This window comes from Labrus mixtus, chromosome 2 (genome assembly GCF_963584025.1).
Source record: "Labrus mixtus chromosome 2, fLabMix1.1, whole genome shotgun sequence".
NCBI lineage: Eukaryota > Metazoa > Chordata > Actinopteri > Labriformes > Labridae > Labrus > Labrus mixtus.
In genome coordinates, this window is record NC_083613.1 from 23,881,261 (window position 1) to 23,903,745 (window position 22,485).

A 22,485-nucleotide genomic window follows, 5' to 3' on the forward strand; every position below is an offset into this window, starting at 1 on the left:
TAATTCTGCAACGTGATTGGCAGAAACCTGATTTATGTTAATACTTTTCCAAAAAGACTAGTATAAGATGTTGCATGCATGACAAAGTTCACACTATAAACATGTTCCTGAGAGAGATGATTCACAAGATAGTAGATCACTTCTACTAGATAATTTTTTGTTTTAAAATAAGAAAATGTCAACTGCGTAAGGAATGAATCTACATGTCAGTGTCTGAACTGAACCAGTAGTTTTTTTTTTGTTTTTTTTTTTAACTTTAGACACAATGTGGGAAAAAAGTGCCTGTTCTCCCACTGGGCTGTCAGTCAAAAGTTATTGCTAAAAAAGAGAAAAGGAACACCCCAGGCTGAGGTTCACATCATTCACACACTTGAAATCTGCCCCCATTGGATCATAAAATATGATGGGAGGTAGAGGAGCAATCTGATTATTGTCTGGCTGCAGTAAAATGTGGAATTTCCAGTAACCAGGTTTTGGGGATTAATGTAAATGTGACTTCCTGCTGTAACCTGATTTCTCCCATTTTCTTTTTCGTCTTGTGTATAAAATTGCAGAAAGTATCTCTGTGCATGTCAACGAAACACACTATTCCATCGGGTTAGAGTTGCTTTCGCTATGTAGCAGTGTCGGTCTTGCTCACAGGATAGTGAAGGGTTGTTTCTTCTGCAGTTTGTCACTCTTTTCAGCGTTTTCATTTGTGCATAATTTTAAGGTGCTTATTTTTTCATGCATGCATCTGGGGCAGAATGTGTGGAACTAATTAGTGATAAAAAACTCCAAATGCATGTAAATGTTCATGAGGAAATCTGTGTGAAAGTCCACAGATGGCGGAGAGATGCTCAAGCGAGCACACTGCTTGTTATTGTGAGCTACTACTGTCTGTAAGCATGCTAATGTGGCTGTGCAGAAACAGTGGATGCAGATTCTCTTCAAGGCTGCAAAGCATTCTTTTGAACTGGGACTGACCCCTAACTTCCACTACCAGAGGATATGAGAAATAAATAATATTGGAATCATTTAGTGGCCGACTGTTCTAGAATTGAACAAGTGTTGATGCATCCTCTTTTCTATTATCTTGTTACCGTAATTATTTCCTAGATATACTTATTATTTCCCATGATTAATACATCTTTACTTTTTTGACAGTTAATTTCATAAAATAATCACATGACTTCCTTTTTGGGTCTGCTCTCTTTGGCTTTAACTACTGTTTTATGATATTTTTTTCCTTTTGATCACACATTCATGAAGTGAGAGATTCAGTTTTTTTTTTTTAGGTAATTTGTTTTCTATTGTATCTCCTTTTATAGAGGTACATTGTATATGGTTTAACTTTTATAACATGATGTTCTTTGAGAAGTCCAGTAGTCATTTTCCAGAAACTACAAATCTCTACCACCTTTGTGATGTGTCTTTATGATTACTGTATGCAGTATATTAGCTGGTCTGCTATGTGAGTTTTACTTGAATATATATATATAGAATAGAATAGAATATATAATATTGACTTTATTGGGAGGTCTCAATATAGTTTTTTGAATCTGTGAATCAGGTTCTGGTTTTATTTTTTGATCCAACATCTGAGGCTTTTTTTTTTTTTAAATCTCTAAACTATAATCAACCTGATGTTTCTCATTAGTTTACAAGGAACTCCTGATCCAAATACTGCAGAGCCCTTTTGTTAAACAGGTCTCACCTCTTGCCTCCGTCTCCAGCATGTACAACTTACCATTTTGTCAACACTCTCACTCTAGGCGGGCCTAGACTCACTGTAACCTTAGCTCTGGGTCCTTCTGTTCCCCACAGGGTAACTTGACCCAAGATTGCTTTGTCATGTACCAGAGAGAATGAGAGGTGCCTTCTCCACACCCACCGCCTTTGTCCCACCAACACAACACAGACCTGTCAGTGTTGTTTTTGCACGTTCACTTCAACTTTACGGTTAAAAATGTAGTATTTAAATTTGCCTGCCTTAACGGTTGTATGTTCAATAGGTTTAAGCTTCATTTGGTCAGTGTATATATATGTGTGTGTGTGTGTGTGTGAGAGAGAGATTATATAACAGTGCTTTTGAAATGCAGCGTGTGAAACGAGCTGCATGTGTGAGTGCAATATGTCAGTGTGGGATGTGAATAGTGTTTTCCTTTTCTGTGTTAGTGTGGTATTTATTGTTTCAGTGTTGTTTGTCCATGTGATTCCTGTATGTCTTGTGTGTGTGTGTCGCCTGCAGTTTGAATCAGGGGGCTTTGCAGGGCTGCTTGTTTCTTCATTCTGTTTGTGGAGGAAAGGTCTGATGCTGTTCATGCTGTCTCAGTGTAGGGCTTGGCCAGATAACAAAGGACACCCTGAAGAGGGAAAAACAGCCAAGGGATAAAAAGAAAAACCCCAAGGCTACAGCATCATTAATACACTTCAAATCATACCCCCAAAACAACAGCAACAAACTTTCACTTTGCATTCCTTATATTCTGATCCTAAGCCTTCTAAACTGTTTGAATGATTGACAGGATCTGATAGAGAAAAAGCCAAGATTGAGATTTAACTCACACTTTTAACATTCTGGGAAAGTTTTTCAAGGTCAAATTTTGAACTATTCTTTCTGCAAAACTTTCAGTGTCCATGTATACCTGCCATAGCTTTAAGGAATGTGTCCAAGAACTATTTACTAGGTCTTTGAAGGCTGCTTATTTTGATCCATTAGCATAACATTCATATGCCATGACTCTCCCAAATCAAGAGTTCATGAACTACACAAACCTGCATTTAAATGAATTACTGCAGGGTATGATCTAAATAAAACTACAAACTCCATGAGTTGGAAAACACTGTGCTCTGTTTGCTTAGCATCAAAACTATTCTGCCTCTGGCTTATTATTAATTTTTTAAGGCCTTAAGAGGCTTTTAACTTTTACTTTACTTTTGATCTTTTAGACAACAACTTGTGACGTGAATGCTGCATGATATGTTAACAAGATCAGAAGCTGTATGAATTTTGCTTTCATATACTTAAAAAGCTGTGTATTTTGAAACACATTGGCACAATGGGGGTTTTTCTGAAGCTAATGGACAGGATGTACTTTAGGACAAGTATTGTACTTGTGAACCAGGATTCATTTCATTTTCACTGCTTGTACTATCAGTCTGTTGACACGTGTTCAATATTTATTTTTGGTTGCTTTGCTAATTGTCTGTTTTTTTGTGTTATTTGAACATTTTGCATTTGGCTGAATTGATAAAACTTAACGAAGCTTTTACTACACCCTCTCAGTCAGATACTAGATATAAATGAGTCTTCACAGGAAATATGCTGTTGTTGGTCTTAGTTGTTTTTAAGTGTTAATAATCCCACTTGAAAGGGGAATATATTGCCTGACATTGTTTTGAGAATACCTAATTGCCTGTTTCCTTTTATGGATTGAGCTATTCACTCCAATCAGGGTGCCATATCAAACTAAGCAGCTTTTGTTCTGGTTGTCCCAGACACATTTTTCCTGGTTCAGGCCTCTTCCCTCTGGCTCATGCAGCTGGTGGAGAATGCACACAGAGACACAAGCTATGCTAGTACACATTGGCTATACTGGAAAAATAAAGCATTGGGCCAGCCAGTGGTCAGTTGGAAATGGAGCCGTCATTGTGAGAACACACATATAACCTTTGGCCTCATTTCTGTGCTCACCCTGCAGGCATGGAAGAAGCGGTGGTTTGTTCTTCGCAGTGGCCGTTTGACAGGCGACCCAGACGTGTTGGAGTACTACAAGAATGACCATGCCAAGAAGCCCATCCGCGTGATCGATCTCAACTTGTGTGAGCAGGTATGATTCCTGATGACTATTGGCCTGCATATGAACCCAGTTTTATGTTTCTGCTTATATGATTCTTTATTTAATGTGATCTATTTTAACTAATCACAGTTTAAGTTTGGGTCATCATAGGTATTGATAAATGATTAAAAAATATATACACTGATTTAATCTGATTTTCCCCCCTTTTCCCTCAAATCAAACTTGTGTGTTCGTGCACGTGATCATATATATATATGTATATATGTGTTCAGCATCAGAGGTTGCCGCCTGAGTTGCAAAGCATGGTTAAGTCTTACATGCTTATTACCAGGGATTTGGCCTCCAAAAGCTTGTTCAATGACCTAATAGTCAAAATATGCAAAGGTATTCAATTCACTCTCATAATAATAAGAGATTGAGTTATTTCTAAGAAGAAAAAACCTTAATGCCTGGATTATTTGTTTTGAAAATGTATGCTCATGTATCACTCACGTAAATTATTGCTTTTTGTTACTTTTATTCTTTTTGACTAATTCTGTGATAAACATCTTAATAAAGACTCATTTGTTGCCCCTTCAGGTGGACGCCGGGCTGACTTTCAACAAGAAGGACTTGGAGCACAGCTTCATATTCGACATTAAGACCATTGACCGTGTCTTCTACCTGGTGGCTGACACCGAAGAGGAGATGAATAAGTGGGTTCGATGTGTTTGCGACATCTGCGGTTTTAACCCCACAGATGATGGTAAGTCCCATCAATGTTGCTTTATCCAGTCAACTCTTAGTTAAGAGATTAGATTCAAACCAGAATTATTATTTTGTGTGTTGTGTGTTTAAATGATTAAATAGATCATGATATTTTTTCTACATTTACCTTATCAGTATATTTCTCAATATATAATATGAGAACACTGTCAGTGTTAGTATCCTGGAAAAGCAAGGAGCCTGAAGAAACCAGAAACATTTTACATATGCCTAAGCTACCTTCAACATTTTGCTACATCTCCCTTTCTTTGTGAAGATATTTACATTAGTTAAGTCACTGAATTAAACCCTTTAACTTAAAAATGTGTGCATTTCATTCCCTTTTTGGTGAAGATTGACGACCTATAATGTTCATGGTTCAAGAGGTTCATACTGGAAGCCGAACTGTCAGCAAAGAGTTTGTCTTCTCCAAAAACAAAAACAGGATAGTATTGGTAAAAACACTAAATAAAACAGTGACACATTAACTTCCTCTCAGATGCATTACTTTGTCTTGCTGAGAGGGTTAGATAAACCAGTTCTCACCAAGTTTAATGATCCATATGTTGATCCATTTGTTGTATTGAAGCTCATGTTACTTTTGTTCTGAGTACTGGATTATCAAAGCATTGTGTGCCTGTCGATCTCACTGTTCCTCATTCTGTCTTTCCCTCTTATCTAATTCTTATTTTCTCTACTTTGAAATTGCATATTCCTTTTATTCTCTCTGTATCTCAGTCTTTAAGCCTAATTTTAAGCTTGGCTATCTACATCTCAGTCTTCTCTGCAAATAATGTGTGGTGTTTTTTTAGTGAGGATTGGCAAAAAAAGGTGCACTCGTTTACTGTCTGACGTATCATGCCAGTGAGGTTGTTGACTCACTGAATAACGTACGTTTCAAACCTGGCAATTGTGTTTATTGATTATGCCGCTTCAAGTCCCCCCCTCTTGAGTATTGTGACTTTTTCTCCAGTTGGTTACATAGATGATGTTACAGGACAAGCCGGATACCAACATTCATGGCTCCTTTTCAACAGGATTGTTGAAACTAGCTGTTCATTATCTGATGTGAAAACAGTGTGCACATTCAAGGAGAAACTGGGTCTTGAGACCACTATTTTGCAGATGGCTTCCTTTGCAGTTATTATTATAAAATAATGTCCCTGGCTCTCCCTTTTGCGCTCACTTGCACTTCTCTGTATGTGTGACCCAACTCCCACTCTTCTGTCGTGTGTGGCCAAACTAGAGTGCTTCATGGCTCGGCAGATATTAGAAGAGGTGGGGAACATTGGGAGAGCTGGGGAAGGAACACTTACAGCAGAAGAGGGGATTTTCCTTTTTTCCCGTGTGAATCATCACTCAGCTTCAACAAACAAATGAAAAAAAGGAGATAGTGGAGGAGGGAGAGGAGCAATTGATGCTCTGTAAGGATAGAAGTGTACTCTTAAAAGAAGACAACCAGGGTCCTTGTGTGAGATAAAACCATGTCGGTTATAGAAGACAGTGGGAGGAGAATTGTGAAAAGAGAGAAAAATTAGAAAGATGTGGAATGAAAACAAAAATATAAACCAGCGAGCATACACATCAGCCATCTTGGCTCTCAGTGCAGTACAACAATCAGTGTCTGAACAGTCAGAAGGGATTTACAAGGACTAAGATATCTGAAAACTTATTGTGACAATGCAGAGAGTCATTGAGGAAATGCTTTCCTTGTAGGAGTGTGTGGGTTTCTGAAGGTTAACACCACATTCCCTCTCTTATCTACCAATACAAGTTTTTCAGTGGGTCACATACATGTATGTGTCAGAGGTGTCATAAGTGTCACACATACATGACGTCCGTCAGCTGAAACGGAAAATGTTTAATTTCCAACGGTATATCCACCCAAATTGAATGTTAGGGTAAAGAATTAGTTTTTTGATATATTTGAAATTTGCGTCCCTTCCCTCCGTTTTTTTTTAGCTGCAGGGAGAATCATGCAAGATCTTTCCTCGTGTCCCCTGGTGGGCCGTGTGGGTACTGCAGGTGGGCCGCGAAAAGCCCTCCACCAAGTATAAAAATAAAATAAATATCACAATAATGATGATTTACTATGAGTGAACCCTTTAAGTGATTAGTATGACTTATCATGACTATTCATGGACCTAATGTTTAGTAAACTTCTGTGTCTCTCTTGCCATAATATCATGTTGTCATGTCTAATAATTTACCCTTACTGAAAGTGATAGCTGTAGTCATCATTTTTATTTTATAACGGGCCCCGGCATACTTTTGTATTTCAAAGTGTGCCGCGGCAGTCTTAAGTTTGGGAAAGGCTGCTTTACACTATGCTGTATAACAGCTTGGGTTCTATTTAATGTGAAAGAGTTTTCATTGGCAAAAACATCTTTCTGTTTACTCTCTTCATAATATTATCAGTCCTCAACATCACTGGCTTTGTCTCAATGGGATTCATCGGTCCATAATATGAGCAGTTAAATGACAGCGAGTCTTAGGCTAACAACAAGTTGGAACAGTTTATGGAAATACATGCTTTGGTATTACACAAATACAGGCAAAACAAAAGGCAGTTTATTCAGTGTAAGAGGTCAATAATGGAAATTCAGTAGAATGAGTCCAATATGTTGACTGGAGTTAATAAAAACATCCAGTGGAATCCAGTTCAGACCATTTCAGGTAAATAAGAGAACAAATTTAACCCATTCCATGAAAGTGTTTTTTTTTTGTTTTCTTGTTTGTTTTTATCACATACACCTTGCACTGATTTTCACCTGTATGCCAGGCTCTGCCAAGACCAACACAAACTAAGAACTTATTTTAGAAGGCATGCATTCATAGTAAAACTTTCAGGTGTGTTATTTCCTGATGTAGGTGCTTATACTCCTTTTGTGTCCCACAGAATACTTTCTTTTTATGGTCCTTTCCAATGACACAGAAGACGTATGAGAACCTAGTCAGAGTTTAGGTGAAATCAACCTGATGCTTTCCATAAGTGATGATGTGGTCAATGATAATCTAAGTTGTTCATAGTGCTACTCTGATTATTAAAAAAAATGTCACTCACTGACATCTACTATGACTTATGGATTCTGATGACATCTCATTTTTTGTGATTTATTAAACTGCTGGAATACAGGGAAGACAGTCTATTTTTTCATATGGCCTTTTTTCACCTGGGCTGTTTTCCATTAAAGTGTATGTCTTTGTTTTGTTGTCACTAGAGGTGATAATTCATTCAGTGGCAGCCCTTGCCTCAACAGTCAGCTGTAACGAAAACCCTGTTCATATTTGACCTTTTAGTGCTCGGAGGTACAAATTATTTGATAAACTGAAAGAGATAACACAGAAACATAAACATTCATGAGGAAGTTAAACCTTCTTTTTTCTCTCCTCCAGAAGCAGCAAAAGCTGCTCACCAGGCGGTCATTGGAGGCCTGGTGGTGGATACCCCCCCTCACCCAGCACTGGGTAATATTGTCGGCCCAGCAGCAATGCTGACCAATGTCCCCCCTCCATATCAGCCTGTCAGTGTGCGACACCTAGACTCACAGTCCAGCACAGAGGAGCCCCAGGATTACCTGTGGCTGGTCAACTGTGAGAGTAAAAAGCCAGAGCCCAACAGGTGAGTTTGTTCTGTCATTGAATATTTATATGATACGTGTGAAGCTTCATCTTTACTGCACTTGAATATTGCTGTTCCATAAGCATTTTTGTAAATTTTTCCGGACATTTCTTCTCTTTGTAAATGTATCTGTACTGCCACTCTCGTCCTTTTCTCTGCTGTGTGCTGTGTAGCTCAGTGCAGCTTCACTCTCCATTGGAGGGAGACCAAGAGTATTTGCTCCTGGAGGAGTGTGAGAGCAAGACTCTTCCTCCACAGGCTAGTCTGTGAGTGGCCAGCCATCCAGATGGAACTGCTTGCTTGTGTGAAGTGTTACACATGTGTTTTAAGAAGAGACAGAAACACTTGCAATGCTTTGTACTAAATGCTGCGTTTGGGTTTACACGGTTTCTGCAAGGGATTCTTAAGGCTAGATCTGAGATGCTTGAATGTTTACTTGTTCTCCTTGTAGATCAGAACAGACTGAGTTGTATTTTACTTAACACTTTACACTGATTTTGTTTTAGATGCATGTTTACAGATACAGAAGACAATAGTTCTTCAATTAACCCCAAATTAGATGCTTATATTGGAAAATGTGCTAAGAGCCGCCGTCTGTTATAACTTCAGATGACTAACAATGGCTTGAAGATTGTGCTGTGAAGGTTTTCCATAACTGATGGATTTCTCAGTTATTGTAATTGAATATTTATTTTTAGGTCTGTATGTGTATTTACTTTCAGAGCCCATGCTGAGTGTTCAAAGTCTACCTCTTCAGAGACAGACCTGAATGACAACGTCCCCTCTCACCGCACACCCACCTCCTCCACCTCCTCTGCTAAACACACCTCGCACAATGGCTTCTTCCCACAGCACCCGGCCCCAGCCTCCGCCTCTTCCATCTACGACTCGCCTCCATCACGCGGTGCCTCGCTCTCAACAGACAGTGGCCTTTACCACCTCCCCCGCAGCTATTCCCAGGACACTGTGCTGCTCCCAAAGTCTGCCTCCTCCCCTTCGGCCAATCCGGACTGCGGGGAAGGCTCCGAGCTCTATGTCTTTAACACTCCGTCGCGGAAGCCCTCAATGGAGTCACAAATACGCAACCTTTCCATCAGTTACGATATCCCGCCTACGCCTGGTGCGAACTGTACCTACCAGGTGCCCCGCACTTTGTCAGTGTCCACGGGTGTTGGAGGCTCAGAGGGAGGGGGAGATGTAGTACCCCCTCCAAGACCACCTAAGCCTTCGCTCAGTTCATCCTCAGGACCCCCACCTCCCCCTGCTGAGCGCTCACCTACGGACACCTATCATGTGCCACGCTCAGCCTCAGAGACTGACGGAAACTACTGTGTACCTACTAGTGCCGGGAATAAGGCTTTACGAAGCAACACTATCGGCACTGTGGACTGTTCACGCCTACGCAAAGGTTTGTGTTGGGAAGAGTATACGTCGTTTCCTTTTATTCTACAGATTTTCTATGCACTTGAGCCCTGCTAGTAAATTTTAAAAAAGTATACTGAATTATCTTGATATATTTTATCCTTGTTATTGTGTTCAATAGGACACACACACTTACATAGCTACACCTTTCATGTGCAGTGATATCTTTCATCAAAGCTTTGTAAGGCTTCTGTGCAGCTTTTATGCAGGCAGTCCTAACCTTTTCATTTTTCTTTTGATGGATGATGAGAGACTTCATGAGATGTCTTGGCGTGTTCTCGTAGCTGCGATCTCTGTTTCACCTTTCCTCTTGTGTTCTGTTCACAACCCATTCAAACTGTCAAACCCCTTATCAGACCCCAACACAGAGCAGACAGTTTGCTGCAGAGATCTTCAGGCTGTTGATGAGCAAGTATTGCAATGAAAGTTTGTTAGGAAATGTTAGTACTCAGTTATAACCTGTAAAAGCTAGTAGAGTGCATTTCAAACCATTTTCTAAATGTTATAGTTTGTGGATGATACTTGGCCTTATATCGCACCGCTGGAACACAAATTACAAATGATCAGCAGAGCAAATTTAGTTGGCAAAATATCGTCTAACACTGTTACTAACCTTGGAGCATTGGTCTGGATCTAACAAAGAAAGAATCATGCATGTAACTAAATTATTTTTCATCTAATCACTGTTGTTTCTATGTAGAATTACAGTGCACCTTCATTTTTTCTATGAATTACATTTTCCAGATTAAACAATTGCTCTTATAGTAATGAAATCAGAAATAAATAATTTTATATTTTAATTCTAACAACATAGCTTAAATCATTAAATTATAAAAAACTTAATTTGTTGAAAAGCTTTAAATAGCTGAAACACAACTTTCTCCTAAGTAGAGAGAGACTGATGGAGGAATTGTGAACATAACTTAAAATATTCTTCCCCCTACTCTCCCCTCTTGTGGTGACAAGTGTCATTACAGAGAAGTAAGTGGCAAGTAGATTGTTTACAAGACTACAAGAGAGTCTCAAACGTCTGTTGTACTCATGCTCAGTGCGTTTAAAAGCTAACAAACCGACAACCATTGCAAATCCTAGTTCTAACATTGTTGTGTGAATTCAATTTGAATGGAGCCAGCCAACACTGTTGTTGATATTGCTGACAACATAAGATTTGGTTGATAGATTGATGTTTGATTTGCAGGTCATTGTGTTCAAAGTGGTTTTAAGAACTCAAATGAAACTACGCAACAAAGAACCCATTTGAAAACAGATTTTTTGTTTTTGTTTCTCTAGGGCAGTTCAGAGAAACATTTCTCATTGCAATTATTTCCCTTCATATTCTTCCCCCCTGCCAAGTCATCTCACTCAGCTGACTCTCTCATTTGCCTTACAAGCTTTTACTAGCACTAATGTGGTTCTTATGGCCGTAAGTGAAATGCATTAGCGGCTGCCTCAGTGCCTAATGAGAATTTAAAAAAAAACTGTAATGTACCACAGTAGAACCCTTCATATATCTGCTGAACTCTATCCTACTGAAGCAAATAATCTTTATAGATTCATGGAATAGACACTGAATTTTAATTAGGCTTCCAGTGTGCGTTTTGTTTGGGCTTAATAATGAGCATAAAGAACTGATATGGAAAGTGTAGGCTACCAGTAGTCATTCACTGATAAAATGACAGATTTTCAACTATTTCCCCATGGAGTTTCAGTGTACATACATGATAAATGCCTATATTTGGTAACTTTATTTCTGTTTTGCAGATTTTGGATCCCAGGACTGCTATGACATTCCTAGATCATTCCCCTCTGACAAAAGCTGCTCTTTCGACTTCAATGAAAGTTTCAACAGCTACTTTGTAAGTGTTGTTCCAAGGTTCCCTGGTTTATAAGCTTACGTTTCTGTAGAACACTGGTGTGTTTATAAGTATCGGCTGCCTGCTTCAGGGGAAGTTTTCATGTTGTGACTGTGGCTGATGGATTAGAGACATAACCTATTCAAACACACACACTGGCCAAGGAAATGCATTTTTCTCTTTGCAAGAAGGTCCAGACTTTCTTGCTAATCCTGCAATCCCCGATACTCAGTGCAAATGCTTCATTCCCTTCTCTGCCTAGGGATGCAGAATGGAAACAAATATAGTCATAAAAAACTCTGCCTTGGGTGTCGAAGAAAGCCATCTATGTATTTAACGATATGTTTGTCAAAGGATACTGCACTGCTCCATAAACAAGCTGGTTATAGGCTACAGTGTTTATGGGTCTTTCATTAGTTTATTTTTTATTCTGAATCACACAAGTAAAGAGTGGTCTGTTATAAAGATTGAGCTTACATATATCCACTACTTGCAGAATTTCTGTATGTGCACAATGTTTCACACACATGCAATATAATGCTGCTGCTGCTGCTGCTTTGGACTTCAATGAAAGGCTTAAGAGATGAAATACATATTGCAGAAGTCATTAAACTACTAGATTCATAGAAGAATGTTCTTTAAATTAAACATTTTTCGAGCTGTAATGGGGTGGGACAAAATGTCCCTACAGCAATACATTGTTGCCCTGAGTCGCCAAATATGGATATTTAAAAAAGAAATACAGTGCTGTAAGCGGATTTCCCTTCCAATTTGACTCATCATGTCACTACTTATGATTCCTCACAGTGGCACTAATAACCTTAATAAGGATAAACTTCACAGAATTTAATCAACCAAAAAGAAGACGACACTGGGATTATGTTGGTCAGCTGTGAAAAGAAGTTAAAGAATACTGTTGATTAGAAGTGAAACTAACATATTGCAATAAATAAATACATGATTCCTCACTTTAAAACTTTATACATTTTCACAGAATCCCTTTTTTGTTATCGTTGGCTAAGTATCAGGTGTCATATTGATTCCTGAGTTACCCTGCACTTCCGACCCTTAATTATCAACTTTTCCTTCATTATTCCCTCCAGCAGTTTTGCTACTTGGTAGATTTGTTGCCTTGGTTCTACAAGACTGTGTAAACATACGGCGGCTAAGGAGTTTGCTGAGTTTGTGAACGTGTACTTTATGCCTTCTCACACTCAGAAAAACAAAGGAATGATGCCAGTGGGAAGCCAGTCTACAGAGGAGGTTGACCAGAACTACGTACCCATGAGCGCCAACTCTCCCTCACACCATCACTCAGGCAGTTTGTCAGAGCCGATACACGAACCCAACTATGTGCCCATGACCCCAGGCACCATGGAGTTCTCGTCCCTTGGAAAGCAGGTCCCCCCTCCTGCCCATATGGGCTTTCGCTCCAGCCCGAAGACCCCACCTCGCAGGCCAATGCTCAGTGACTGCCAGCCCCCACCTGTGGATCGAAACCTCAAACCTGATCGCAAAGGTGAGTAGACAGTGGGTGCGCATGCATGTGTAGCTTTGACCCAGTTCATTAATATTCTGTATGTTTGTCAAGTTTTTTGCTGAGAGGTGGATTTGTGCTGAAGTTTATAGTTGCACTTAACATCCTTCAGTATGCTCAATATTTACTAATGCAACTACTGACCATGCTTTTTCTCACACTCATCTACTACTCTCACAGTGCTGGCTCATGGTCATAAAGCCATCTGTAAAAAAATGTGATACTTTCCAACCGTTCTCCAAAAAGGATCTTTGTTCCTCATACTTAGATGTCTTTCATTTAATCTCTCCTTGTTAGTTTGTTTTGTATTATTACCTCTGTTTTCCTTTCCGTCTGTCTTTGAGCAGCTTTTTTCACCTCTTGATGAATTTGTTTAGTAGCTGCTACACCCACTCACATCTAACACAGTAAGCTCCTTGTCAAAAGCACTTTTGTCCCGAGCTCAAGAGGCCCTGTAGACTGTTTTGGAGGGGGCCGGTCCCTGTGCCATGGAGTGACCGAAGCCCCGAGTGGTCACCTCCATCCCCTTTGTTCCCTCCGGCTGAATGGAGCTCTTTGATGAAAGACCTAATAGCAAGGGAGAATTACAATCTGGGCAGATTGAAAGGCTGAGCAGTGGGCAAAGAGAGAACAAGAATTGAAGAATGTCAAGGAAACAGGGAGTCATCACGTAGGCAAACTAAAAGCCAGGGCTGTTTTTGTCACTGAACTAAATAGGGCATGTTGTAGAGCTTTATATTTCCCTCCCTTGCACAATTTGTGGTCATTTTTTTCTGTTACCTTTTGAGCCCGACATCTCCAAATTTGGCTACATCATCCCTGTAATACCATGACTACAAGTTATAAAAAATATTATATTACTCTCAATCATTTGGCTGTGACAAATCTAACCATTGCAACCATTGCGTAAATTGTCTGAACAGTGACATGTCAGTAGACTGCTCAGAGCTAAAATCCTGTTAAATAGTGTCATAGAAAAGATTTACTCTAAAATAAAAAACTCAAGCAGGTGGAGTAAAAGTCAGAACTTTCAGTTTCCAATAAACACCAACAACCTGTACTATTTTGTTCCTTCGCCATTCTATTTTGAAATTTTTGGCTTTTTTGAGTTTTTGGAACAGAATTTGAAAGGAGGAGTCTCAGTGTTATTCATTTTTAAGTGTATAAGTCTTGATCCTTTAGGAAGGGAATAATGTAAGGCTTCTGTTATTTAATACATTATGTCCCCCAGTGTCGCTTTGACCCAGTGGTTGTAAGGTTTGATTACTATCCCTCCCCTCATTGCTCATTCACATTGACCAATAAACACAATTTCCCTCTTTGTTCACTTTCAATTTACTTCTAGTACGATTCATGACATCTGTTTATTGGACTGTCTTAACGACATTATGTTTTGTAACAGCAATTTTGTTGATAGTTTAGAAACGTCTTCAGATCATCCATAATGACAGAAAAGTAAATTAAATGAATGACAATCATGTCGAAGCCCTAAATGTAGGTGTTTTTTTCTTTAAACTCTCTTACAGGTAAAGATTGTGGGTAGATACATTTGATTTTTAACTAGAATGTTACATGCTCTCGTGATTTTTCCTTTGAGATAATTCATTTCGTTATTGATCATGAGCCATGTGAAACTCCTTTTTAATGAGGACTAATTTAACTCACTGACAGCTATGTTCATGTTCTCTGCATTTTCCTCTGCTTTGGTTGTCTTAACATATGTTGTAAAGGCTTTGACATTTGTGGTCAAGGCCAGCAAACAGCTTTAATTCTGTTATTAACTCTTTAATGTGTAAATCCACTGAAAATAATTATCTCACCTTTAGAATATGGCTCAATGTTTCTTCCCTGGTGTGCGCTGTAGGAAAAAGTTTCGTATGGTGTGTTAATATTATCAACGCTACATCTCCTTGAGTTTCTCTACTCTGCAGACTTGTATGTGCCCTTTTCAACAAGACATTCTCCGTATACTCTCAGTGCTCATTGTGCATGCACAGCTGTCATGTCAGTCTTTGTGTGAGAAGCCATAGTGCATGGAACGAGGTGCATGCCTAGCAGTATATGTCTGCTGTTGTCATGACAATCATCATCTTGATAACTGTGCTGCACAAAAAGATGATCGGGTGTACGTGATGTTGTAGTTTCCTTGTTCAGCAAAGTCTCGTCTTCTGCTTTGCATGGCAGGGCAGCTGCTACAGCAACAACTGTTGTGATCACCCAAAAATTTTTAATAAGTAAAGTCTTCTTTCACCAATCAGGTCAGAGTCCTAAAATAATAAGAGCAAAAGGTGTTGGTTTAGAGCGAACCGACTCTCAAACCGTAGGTGAATTCCCGAGGGGACGACGCAAGGGTAGGTACTCCACATTGAAACTGCCTTTGTGTGTTTTTCTACTCTCTGACTTGTCAAAACTCAACTTCATCCTGACTCTTTGCATGCTGTTAGTAGTGCTCTGTGCGGGTTCTCAGGTTTTCCATAAGATATGTAATAATGTGATAACATATGTCAGATCTGTTGCATTAATCAGGTCTTATTATTATTTTTTTATCCTAGGAGGGAGTGGGGATGAGTGTATACCTCATGCATGGAGAATTTCATTTAATACATTTTTTGCAGCTCATGAAAATCCCCTCACTTTTATGACTTTTCATATACACTCAACCAGACCATTCTCTCACCAAACATTCTTTTTCTTCGTCTCTTTGTGTTTTTTCTTAGCATTTTAGCATATTGTGCTTCCAAATCTCACACACAGCCACAACTAAAGTATTGTCAACACTCTCAGGTTCTGGAAGGTGGTAGATATCTCTTTCAAAGGAAATTGAACAATGATATAATCTAATGAAAGAGGGACTCACATAAATGACCATATCTACACTCCTGCCTGTGAACATTCAGCAGGTCCTACCTTTTTTTCTTTCTTAGTGTTGAGTTTACGTTGTATCATAAGAGACAAGCCATTGGTTATGAGTTATGGATACATAACTCAACTCATGTAACATCAACTCTTTTGAATCATTAGGCTCTGATAAGAGCTAAACTTAAAAAGATATATATTGCATAAATATATATTTTTTCAGCTTCTAAAGGAAACGGACTGTGTCAAACCAAGTCTCACAGATATTTAAAATCCTCAAACATCTACTGGTAGTAATAGTTAAATCTAGATAGTTGTTTTTTAAAAGTTAAAGGTCAAAAAAGCCAAAATGATTGAAATGCTTTTTGTTATTTACATGCACATTCATAGCAGTCTCGATCTGCATTAGAATCAATTCCCGGTTTTATAACACAAGAATATGAGCACATACCATAGGTTTATGTATCTTTACATTATAAGGAACTGTTTTCTGTTGTCCTCGTCAGCAAACTGACTGTAATGTGTACCTTCCTTCAGCAAAACCCGCCCCATTGGAGATCAAACCACTGCCTGAATGGGAGGAGCCCTGTACGCCTATCCGCTCGCCTGTCACACGGTCATTCGCTCGCGAGTAAGTATCCAAAGTGTTCAGCGTATTTCTACAATATACTAACAAACAAGGGGGTGTTCACACTAGTTTGAAGTGAGCTGGGGGAGGGCTTCTCAGGTGACAAACTGTGCCACCCATCTTATAAGGAGTGCTTTTCAACATTGAGAAAACTGTTAATGGGAGGACAATGCACGGGATAATGAAAATAATTGGTTGCACTTCAAAGTGCCTGATGTCTTGCTTGTTATTTTAACAACACGAAATATAGTTTTTGATGTTCCTTTTTCTTATGTGTAGGAAAATGGTATTTAGTGTGAACATTCCCTTTTGCAGTAGATACAATTAACTTACGAAGGAAGCACTAACACTTCATGCATTACTGTAGTCACTCTGTGTCCAAAGTAGCACTGCTCATACAAACCAGTCTGGGATACATCTCAGGCCTAACCTACAGTTTGTGCTTGTTGGCTTATCAGGGATAAGGTCTGTGCTTAGAGCTGCAGCGATTCTCCTGGCTGCAGTGGTTTTAAGCTGTGCCTGTTTTGCCTGTAACATATATTTCACTCACCAGAGACTTTATTTGCCTGAAGTTGGTGTGTAAACATTGTGAATGCTGCTCAGTCTCTCTAGGTTTCCAATGCCATCAAGACCCCTGTCAGTGCATAGTACGGCCTCCAGCACTGACTCCGAAGACTGTGATGAGAATTATGTAGCCATGGTCTCTAATATGTCCACAGATGAACCAGTATGTAACACACAACTATCCTCTGATATAAGAAGTAACATTATTACTTGTTTGCTGTACTTGTTAAATCATGGATTATCAAAGCTACGGAGAAAATGTTCCAAATTTCTTGTCTTTCTTGTTTTTTGGGTTTGTTGAAACTATTCAAAACATGATGTAATACATTTAAAAAGACAGTCTCACAACAAAGGCACAATAACAAAGAGAGTAGGCAGAAAAAGTTTGAACCCCTAACATCCTTGAATGTTGAGCTCTTGGTGTTGCAATGAAACCCACAGAAATCCCATATACAGTACGAAGGCACATGTCAGCATGGACAAAATACTGATTGCCGCAGACGGACTCCTCGCTACTTCAACTCTTTTCTTGGCAGTTTGCTCTTTTTCTGCTGCTCTGTTTCCTTTATGCTCTATCTTTTGTTCTTTTTATTTTCAGGTATTGTCTTCTTTAAGAAAACATGTATGTGTTTTTTTCCTATCAGTACCCTTACTGTAGTTCAAAATAGCCCTTTTTATTTTCTGGGTACTGGCTGCAGTACAATCAAGTTGAAATATAATTAATCGTTCACTGATAATTGCAGAGCAAAAAAAGTGGCTGATTTCTCAAACATCTTTTTTGTTATACATGAACTGAAAATGATGGGATACCATTTTGTATTAGAATTCTTTCTCTTCCATTTGGGGTATTAGATGTACCATTTTTCTTTTTTCTTAATTTAACAATTTAACTTTTTCCAACATTTGCCTTTATATTGTCTGCTGACCTCCTGTTCTTTTAATACTCCTGGTTATTCCTTTCTCCCTAGCTCCTCGTTTCTCTGACTTTGGCAGACTTTTGCTTCCTCCATTTTCCTTTTCCTGCATTTTGTTCTTGACCATCTGCTGTTCTCTTGTTTTCCTTTGTCACTTCTTCCTTCTCACACTGTTTAGAGAGGAGTCCTTCTACTGCACAGTCCCCATCACCCCTGTAAAGAGGGAGGTGGAGGAACTTGACACCATAGAGGAGGTGAGCAGGGTTGCCAGGTTAGAAGTGCATGGCCTTCCCTGTCAGAACACCAGAGGTTTCAAGTTTGAGATGTTACTCAGATCTTAGATTAAAAAATTCAGCAAAAACATCATACTTTGCTGGGCTGTTATTACACCAGTTAGTACCTGGCTTGGATGCACACTTTGTTGTGATTTTTGGATGTTTTAAACCATAGCTTTTGTTTTGATTAGTGTGTCCTAGTTTGTCACCATTCTAGTTCTAATAAGTCCACCTCACTAAAAGTTAGAAAATAACACTGCCTATTGGTTGATGCTGTATATCGGTGTTGTCACAATACCAGAAGTTTAACTTTTGAACTAAGATGAAAGCTCTCTAACCTGCTCATAAATAGCATGTAGACAAATCCTTACAAAAGAATGGAAAACGCAAAGTAATGTGAGTGAACTACTGGTTTTTTTTCAACATCAAAACATGGAAAGTACAACAAATACAAAGTAATATTTTATCAATGAGTCAAAAAGTACCAAAACCTTTCTAAATTCTTTGAAGCAACTTAAAATTATGGCATGATGGTTTAGTTTTGTTTCTGTTAGCTGAAACAGGTACGGCATATGGAGAGTTGATGCTCCAGCAAACAAACTTGGCAAGTTTCATGCCTGTATGAAATTAAATGAAAAATCCACTAATCAAAAAAATTCTATAATTGAAATCAGTTGATAACCACAAATATTTTGATAACCATTTATTTCTGAAATTCTCCACTTGCCCCAGTTTTGACAACCACTTAACATGGCCTGCAATTTTGTTCACTATTGCACTTTCATCAAGTAAATCTGTATGATTGAATACATCTATACATCTAAAATATTCAAATACACAAAAAATCTGCACTTGGTGATGTTGAATGCAGTTGCTCTCTCAGAACAAGCTTTGTGAAAGTACCGACTCTTTGATTAATGAAATATCAGGCAAATCTGTTTCAATCAAAGTTAACTGATGTTAGTTGTGACAATGCTTGATAGTATTCAAATATGACATTTCTTTTTGTGGAAAAGTGCCTCAGTATTGATCTTTCTTAACTAAAGCATACTTTCCTGCCCATTTAGAACATGAAGCTTGGTGCGCCCATGACTGGGGATGGTGGGAGCAGCCCAATGGTGAAGCCGAAGGGAGACAAACAGGTGGAGTACCTGGATTTGGATCTTGATTCTGGCAAGTCTACCCCACCTCGGAAGGTAGGAATATTTTTAACCCCTGCATTCTGAACAACTCATTTTTAATCTTATATAGTTTGATTTAAGGACTTGTGAGACCTACTTCCTATTTGTTTTCTGTATTTAGATGAAAAGCAATGGAACTGGCATGGCAGCATCAGATGAGCGTGTTGACTACGTGGTTGTGGACCAGCAACGGACACAAGCCCTTAAGAGCACCCGGGAGGCCTGGAACGATGGCCGCCAATCCACAGAGACAGACACCCCTTCCAAAGGATCCAAGTGACCATCGTCCTAAATGCCAGCCCAGCCACCAAACCCCCAAACCACTTGGCCTTTCACAATACTGCAGGCTGTGGTTTGTGCTTAATGATGGCCCAGCTGCCATGTTCCACCTCTGCAAGATCCTTAGTATGTAAGGGCCAGTGGTGCTTTATAGCCAATCAACTGTGTTTAGTCTACACTGCTGTCGGGCATATGACAGCTCTTTTTCCTGCAGTTGTAGGACGGGGGTGTGAGCCAGGAATAAGCTGATTGTAGGTGGAATGACTGGATATGTCAATGGAGTATGACTAAAGCCGACTTTGAACATTCACTGCCTCCTATTTCGGATTTAAGTTTTCCTATTCTGTTGTTCACCTTTCAATGGCCGATTGGCTGATCCAGATTTTAACATTTCCTTAAATTATAATGCTGTTTATGTTGTTTTGGTGTGTACGTTAAATCACTTGGTAACATGATCAGGATACTATATCAATGCAACATTCTGCTAGTTAGCATATCTGGTTAACATTTGGGAATTTTCAGTTTCTGCTGTTTGTACAGGGGGATGTTTCCATGGGCAGTGTTATTTGGTCAAATTTATTAAACCATTAACCATTTCTTCACAAAGTTATAGTGGAATGCTTAATTGACCTCGGTCTGTGTCCTAGGCTCACTTCAACCCTGATCCCGAAGATAACCCAGTATGACAGCGTTTTATAATTTCTTTCTTCCAATGCAAAGGCAGTAGAACTTGTTAATTTCATGTATAACCAAGTGCTTTATTTAAGCTTTGGATTCACTCAAGGTTTAATCCACTGAACATGATTTGATGTCCATTTACTTAGTATGTGGAGATGCTCCAATCTGTTATAATGGAAGTGCAAAGACTGTACAAAAGTATTATGTATATAAACAGGAAAAGTGACCTTTATTTGTATGGAATATCCAGTGTGTTTGACTCGAAGATATGTGGATTCTGCAGGGTAGAATTCTGTGCCTGTCTGTGGTGGTATCAGGTCTTGTGATTATGAATGAATTACTGTGAGTTTTAAAAAGAACGTTACAGGTTTTCTATAAGTTATGCAAAGGTATCAAACTTAGACTAGAGAGAGAAAAAATCAGGTACTCTTTAAAGATGCAAACTAACACAACTATCCATTTCTAGTTTTTTCTTAAGTTATTTCATAAGGTGGATTTCCTGTCCACTTTTAGCTCAGTATTCTTGATTCATATGGAGGAACATTTGCTAAACTCAGAATGCGTAGTTTGACAAGCGACGGTCAATTAGTTTCACAAGTTCATTGATAGTCCTCATATCTCTCTCCTCTTGGTTTAATTTATTTCAAATTTAAGTGGCATACAGTTTTGGGAAATTGACTGCCTCATTTAGAAAACTTGATACATCTTTTATATACAGTGAAAAAGGCCTTATGTCTGCAAAGATCTCTGCTTTACTAACCTGTGAACTGTCACTCAGACATCCCGCGCATGTGCTACCACAAGGTAAAATCATTGCTGTACATATTTTGCCATCAAAAAGATTAACATGTATCATTTGAAAATGTGCCTATTGAGTCATCTTCATTCTACTTCACTCTTTCCTTTTTGCAGTCTCTTTGTGATATGATCTGCAAAGCTGATGACGCTTTACCTTTTTTTAATGAATCTTGACAGAAAATGTAAATTTTAAAAGTGGACTAAATAAAATCCAACCTCTTATGCATTTGTTGTCTTTTCTTCACTGTCTTTTTTCACTTTGATTTCCATAATGAATAAATAAATACATAGAAGAAAATGGAATGAAATAAAAAGTAAAAATTCCAATGTAGAAGTGATATGCTGTCCACTGTCTAGTATTTCTTTTTGCTTAAATCTTACACTTTAATCATTCCATTTGGAAAATTGATGATAGTATTCTAATTGCACGCTGGGTTGCACCAGTCTAAGAACCTTAATTATCATTTTTTGTTTCATTTTGGGTAATTAAATGTGGGATAGTTTTTCAGAAAACTTCAGACATTCTGTGCAATTAAAGCCTGTGTAAAATCTTAACACGATAATACGTGAATATCAAACTTTACTTTAATAAGACTTCTTTTAACATTGCAATGTTCATGTCTTATTTCATAAAATGTATTAAACTAAACCTTTCTCTTCAGATTCATATCAGGTTGGATCAAAAGTATTCAATCAGCAGGTGGATGATTTAACGACTTCTCAAGTTCAGTTTTTGATTGTTTATCCAAACAAAATTGGAAGCATGGAGGTGATACTTTTTTCTATAGGCCTAACATATGACAAATAAGAAGTAAATTACATTGAAGTAGATTTTGATGTTATATGGGTACTCAAATAATAAAATTGAGTTTGACATGAAAAATAAAACGTTTGATAATGAGTCGTTTAAGTCAGTAATGTGATGTCACTTCCGTTCGCCATCTTTGTTAAATACGCAAGTCCCAACCGCGAGAGTGGTTCAGAAATCTTCAAATTATCTTTTTATGGGGCAGCAGGAGAGTGGAGGAGTATTTTTGTTTCCCTGTTTCGTACAGAAGTCTGGCAATGTTTCAAAAACAGTGGTAAGTCTTTTTTTTTTTTTAAACTATTTGTTATGGTTAGCCTACCAAAAGCATTTTGAAGTTTTGAACTGTTATCTTAACCAACGCTCTGACCCCCATGTAACACAGCACAAGTCTAAAATAATAAAATAAAAACAGTTAAAACAGACCATTTACAAAAGCCTTTTTTCCAAGTTTCCGAGAATTTGTAATTAGCATTACGGTGATGACACAGCAAAGCAATTGAAATTTGAAATTCTATTTAATAAAACCACAACTACTAAAAAAAAA

General features: G+C 38.5%; 1 protein-coding gene across 11 annotated transcripts in view; it reads left to right on the forward strand.

The window, feature by feature from the left end:
* The window catches only part of gab1 (GRB2-associated binding protein 1), a 51,793-nt gene extending 30,434 nt beyond the window's left edge, over positions 1-21,359 (forward strand). For 5 of the 11 annotated variants that reach the window (XM_061057383.1, XM_061057454.1, XM_061057448.1 and 2 more), the window contains 12 exons: positions 3,684-3,812; positions 4,362-4,527; positions 7,923-8,148; positions 8,322-8,414; positions 8,871-9,556; positions 11,332-11,426; positions 12,642-12,942; positions 15,219-15,311; positions 16,354-16,447; positions 17,048-17,171; positions 19,265-19,393; positions 19,500-21,359. In XM_061057383.1, the coding sequence (XP_060913366.1) occupies positions 3,684-3,812; positions 4,362-4,527; positions 7,923-8,148; positions 8,322-8,414; positions 8,871-9,556; positions 11,332-11,426; positions 12,642-12,942; positions 15,219-15,311; positions 16,354-16,447; positions 17,048-17,171; positions 19,265-19,393; positions 19,500-19,658 (2,295 nt within the window). In that variant the 3' untranslated portion in view covers positions 19,659-21,359. Of the gene's footprint in view, positions 1-3,683; positions 3,813-4,361; positions 4,528-7,922; positions 8,149-8,321; positions 8,415-8,846; positions 9,557-11,331; positions 11,427-12,641; positions 12,943-15,218; positions 15,312-16,353; positions 16,448-17,047; positions 17,172-18,100; positions 18,177-19,264; positions 19,394-19,499 lie in introns of all 11 variants that reach the window. The other 6 variants (XM_061057390.1, XM_061057423.1, XM_061057415.1 and 3 more) reach the window with 6 other exon arrangements.
* The last annotated feature ends 1,126 nt before the right edge of the window (positions 21,360-22,485 follow it).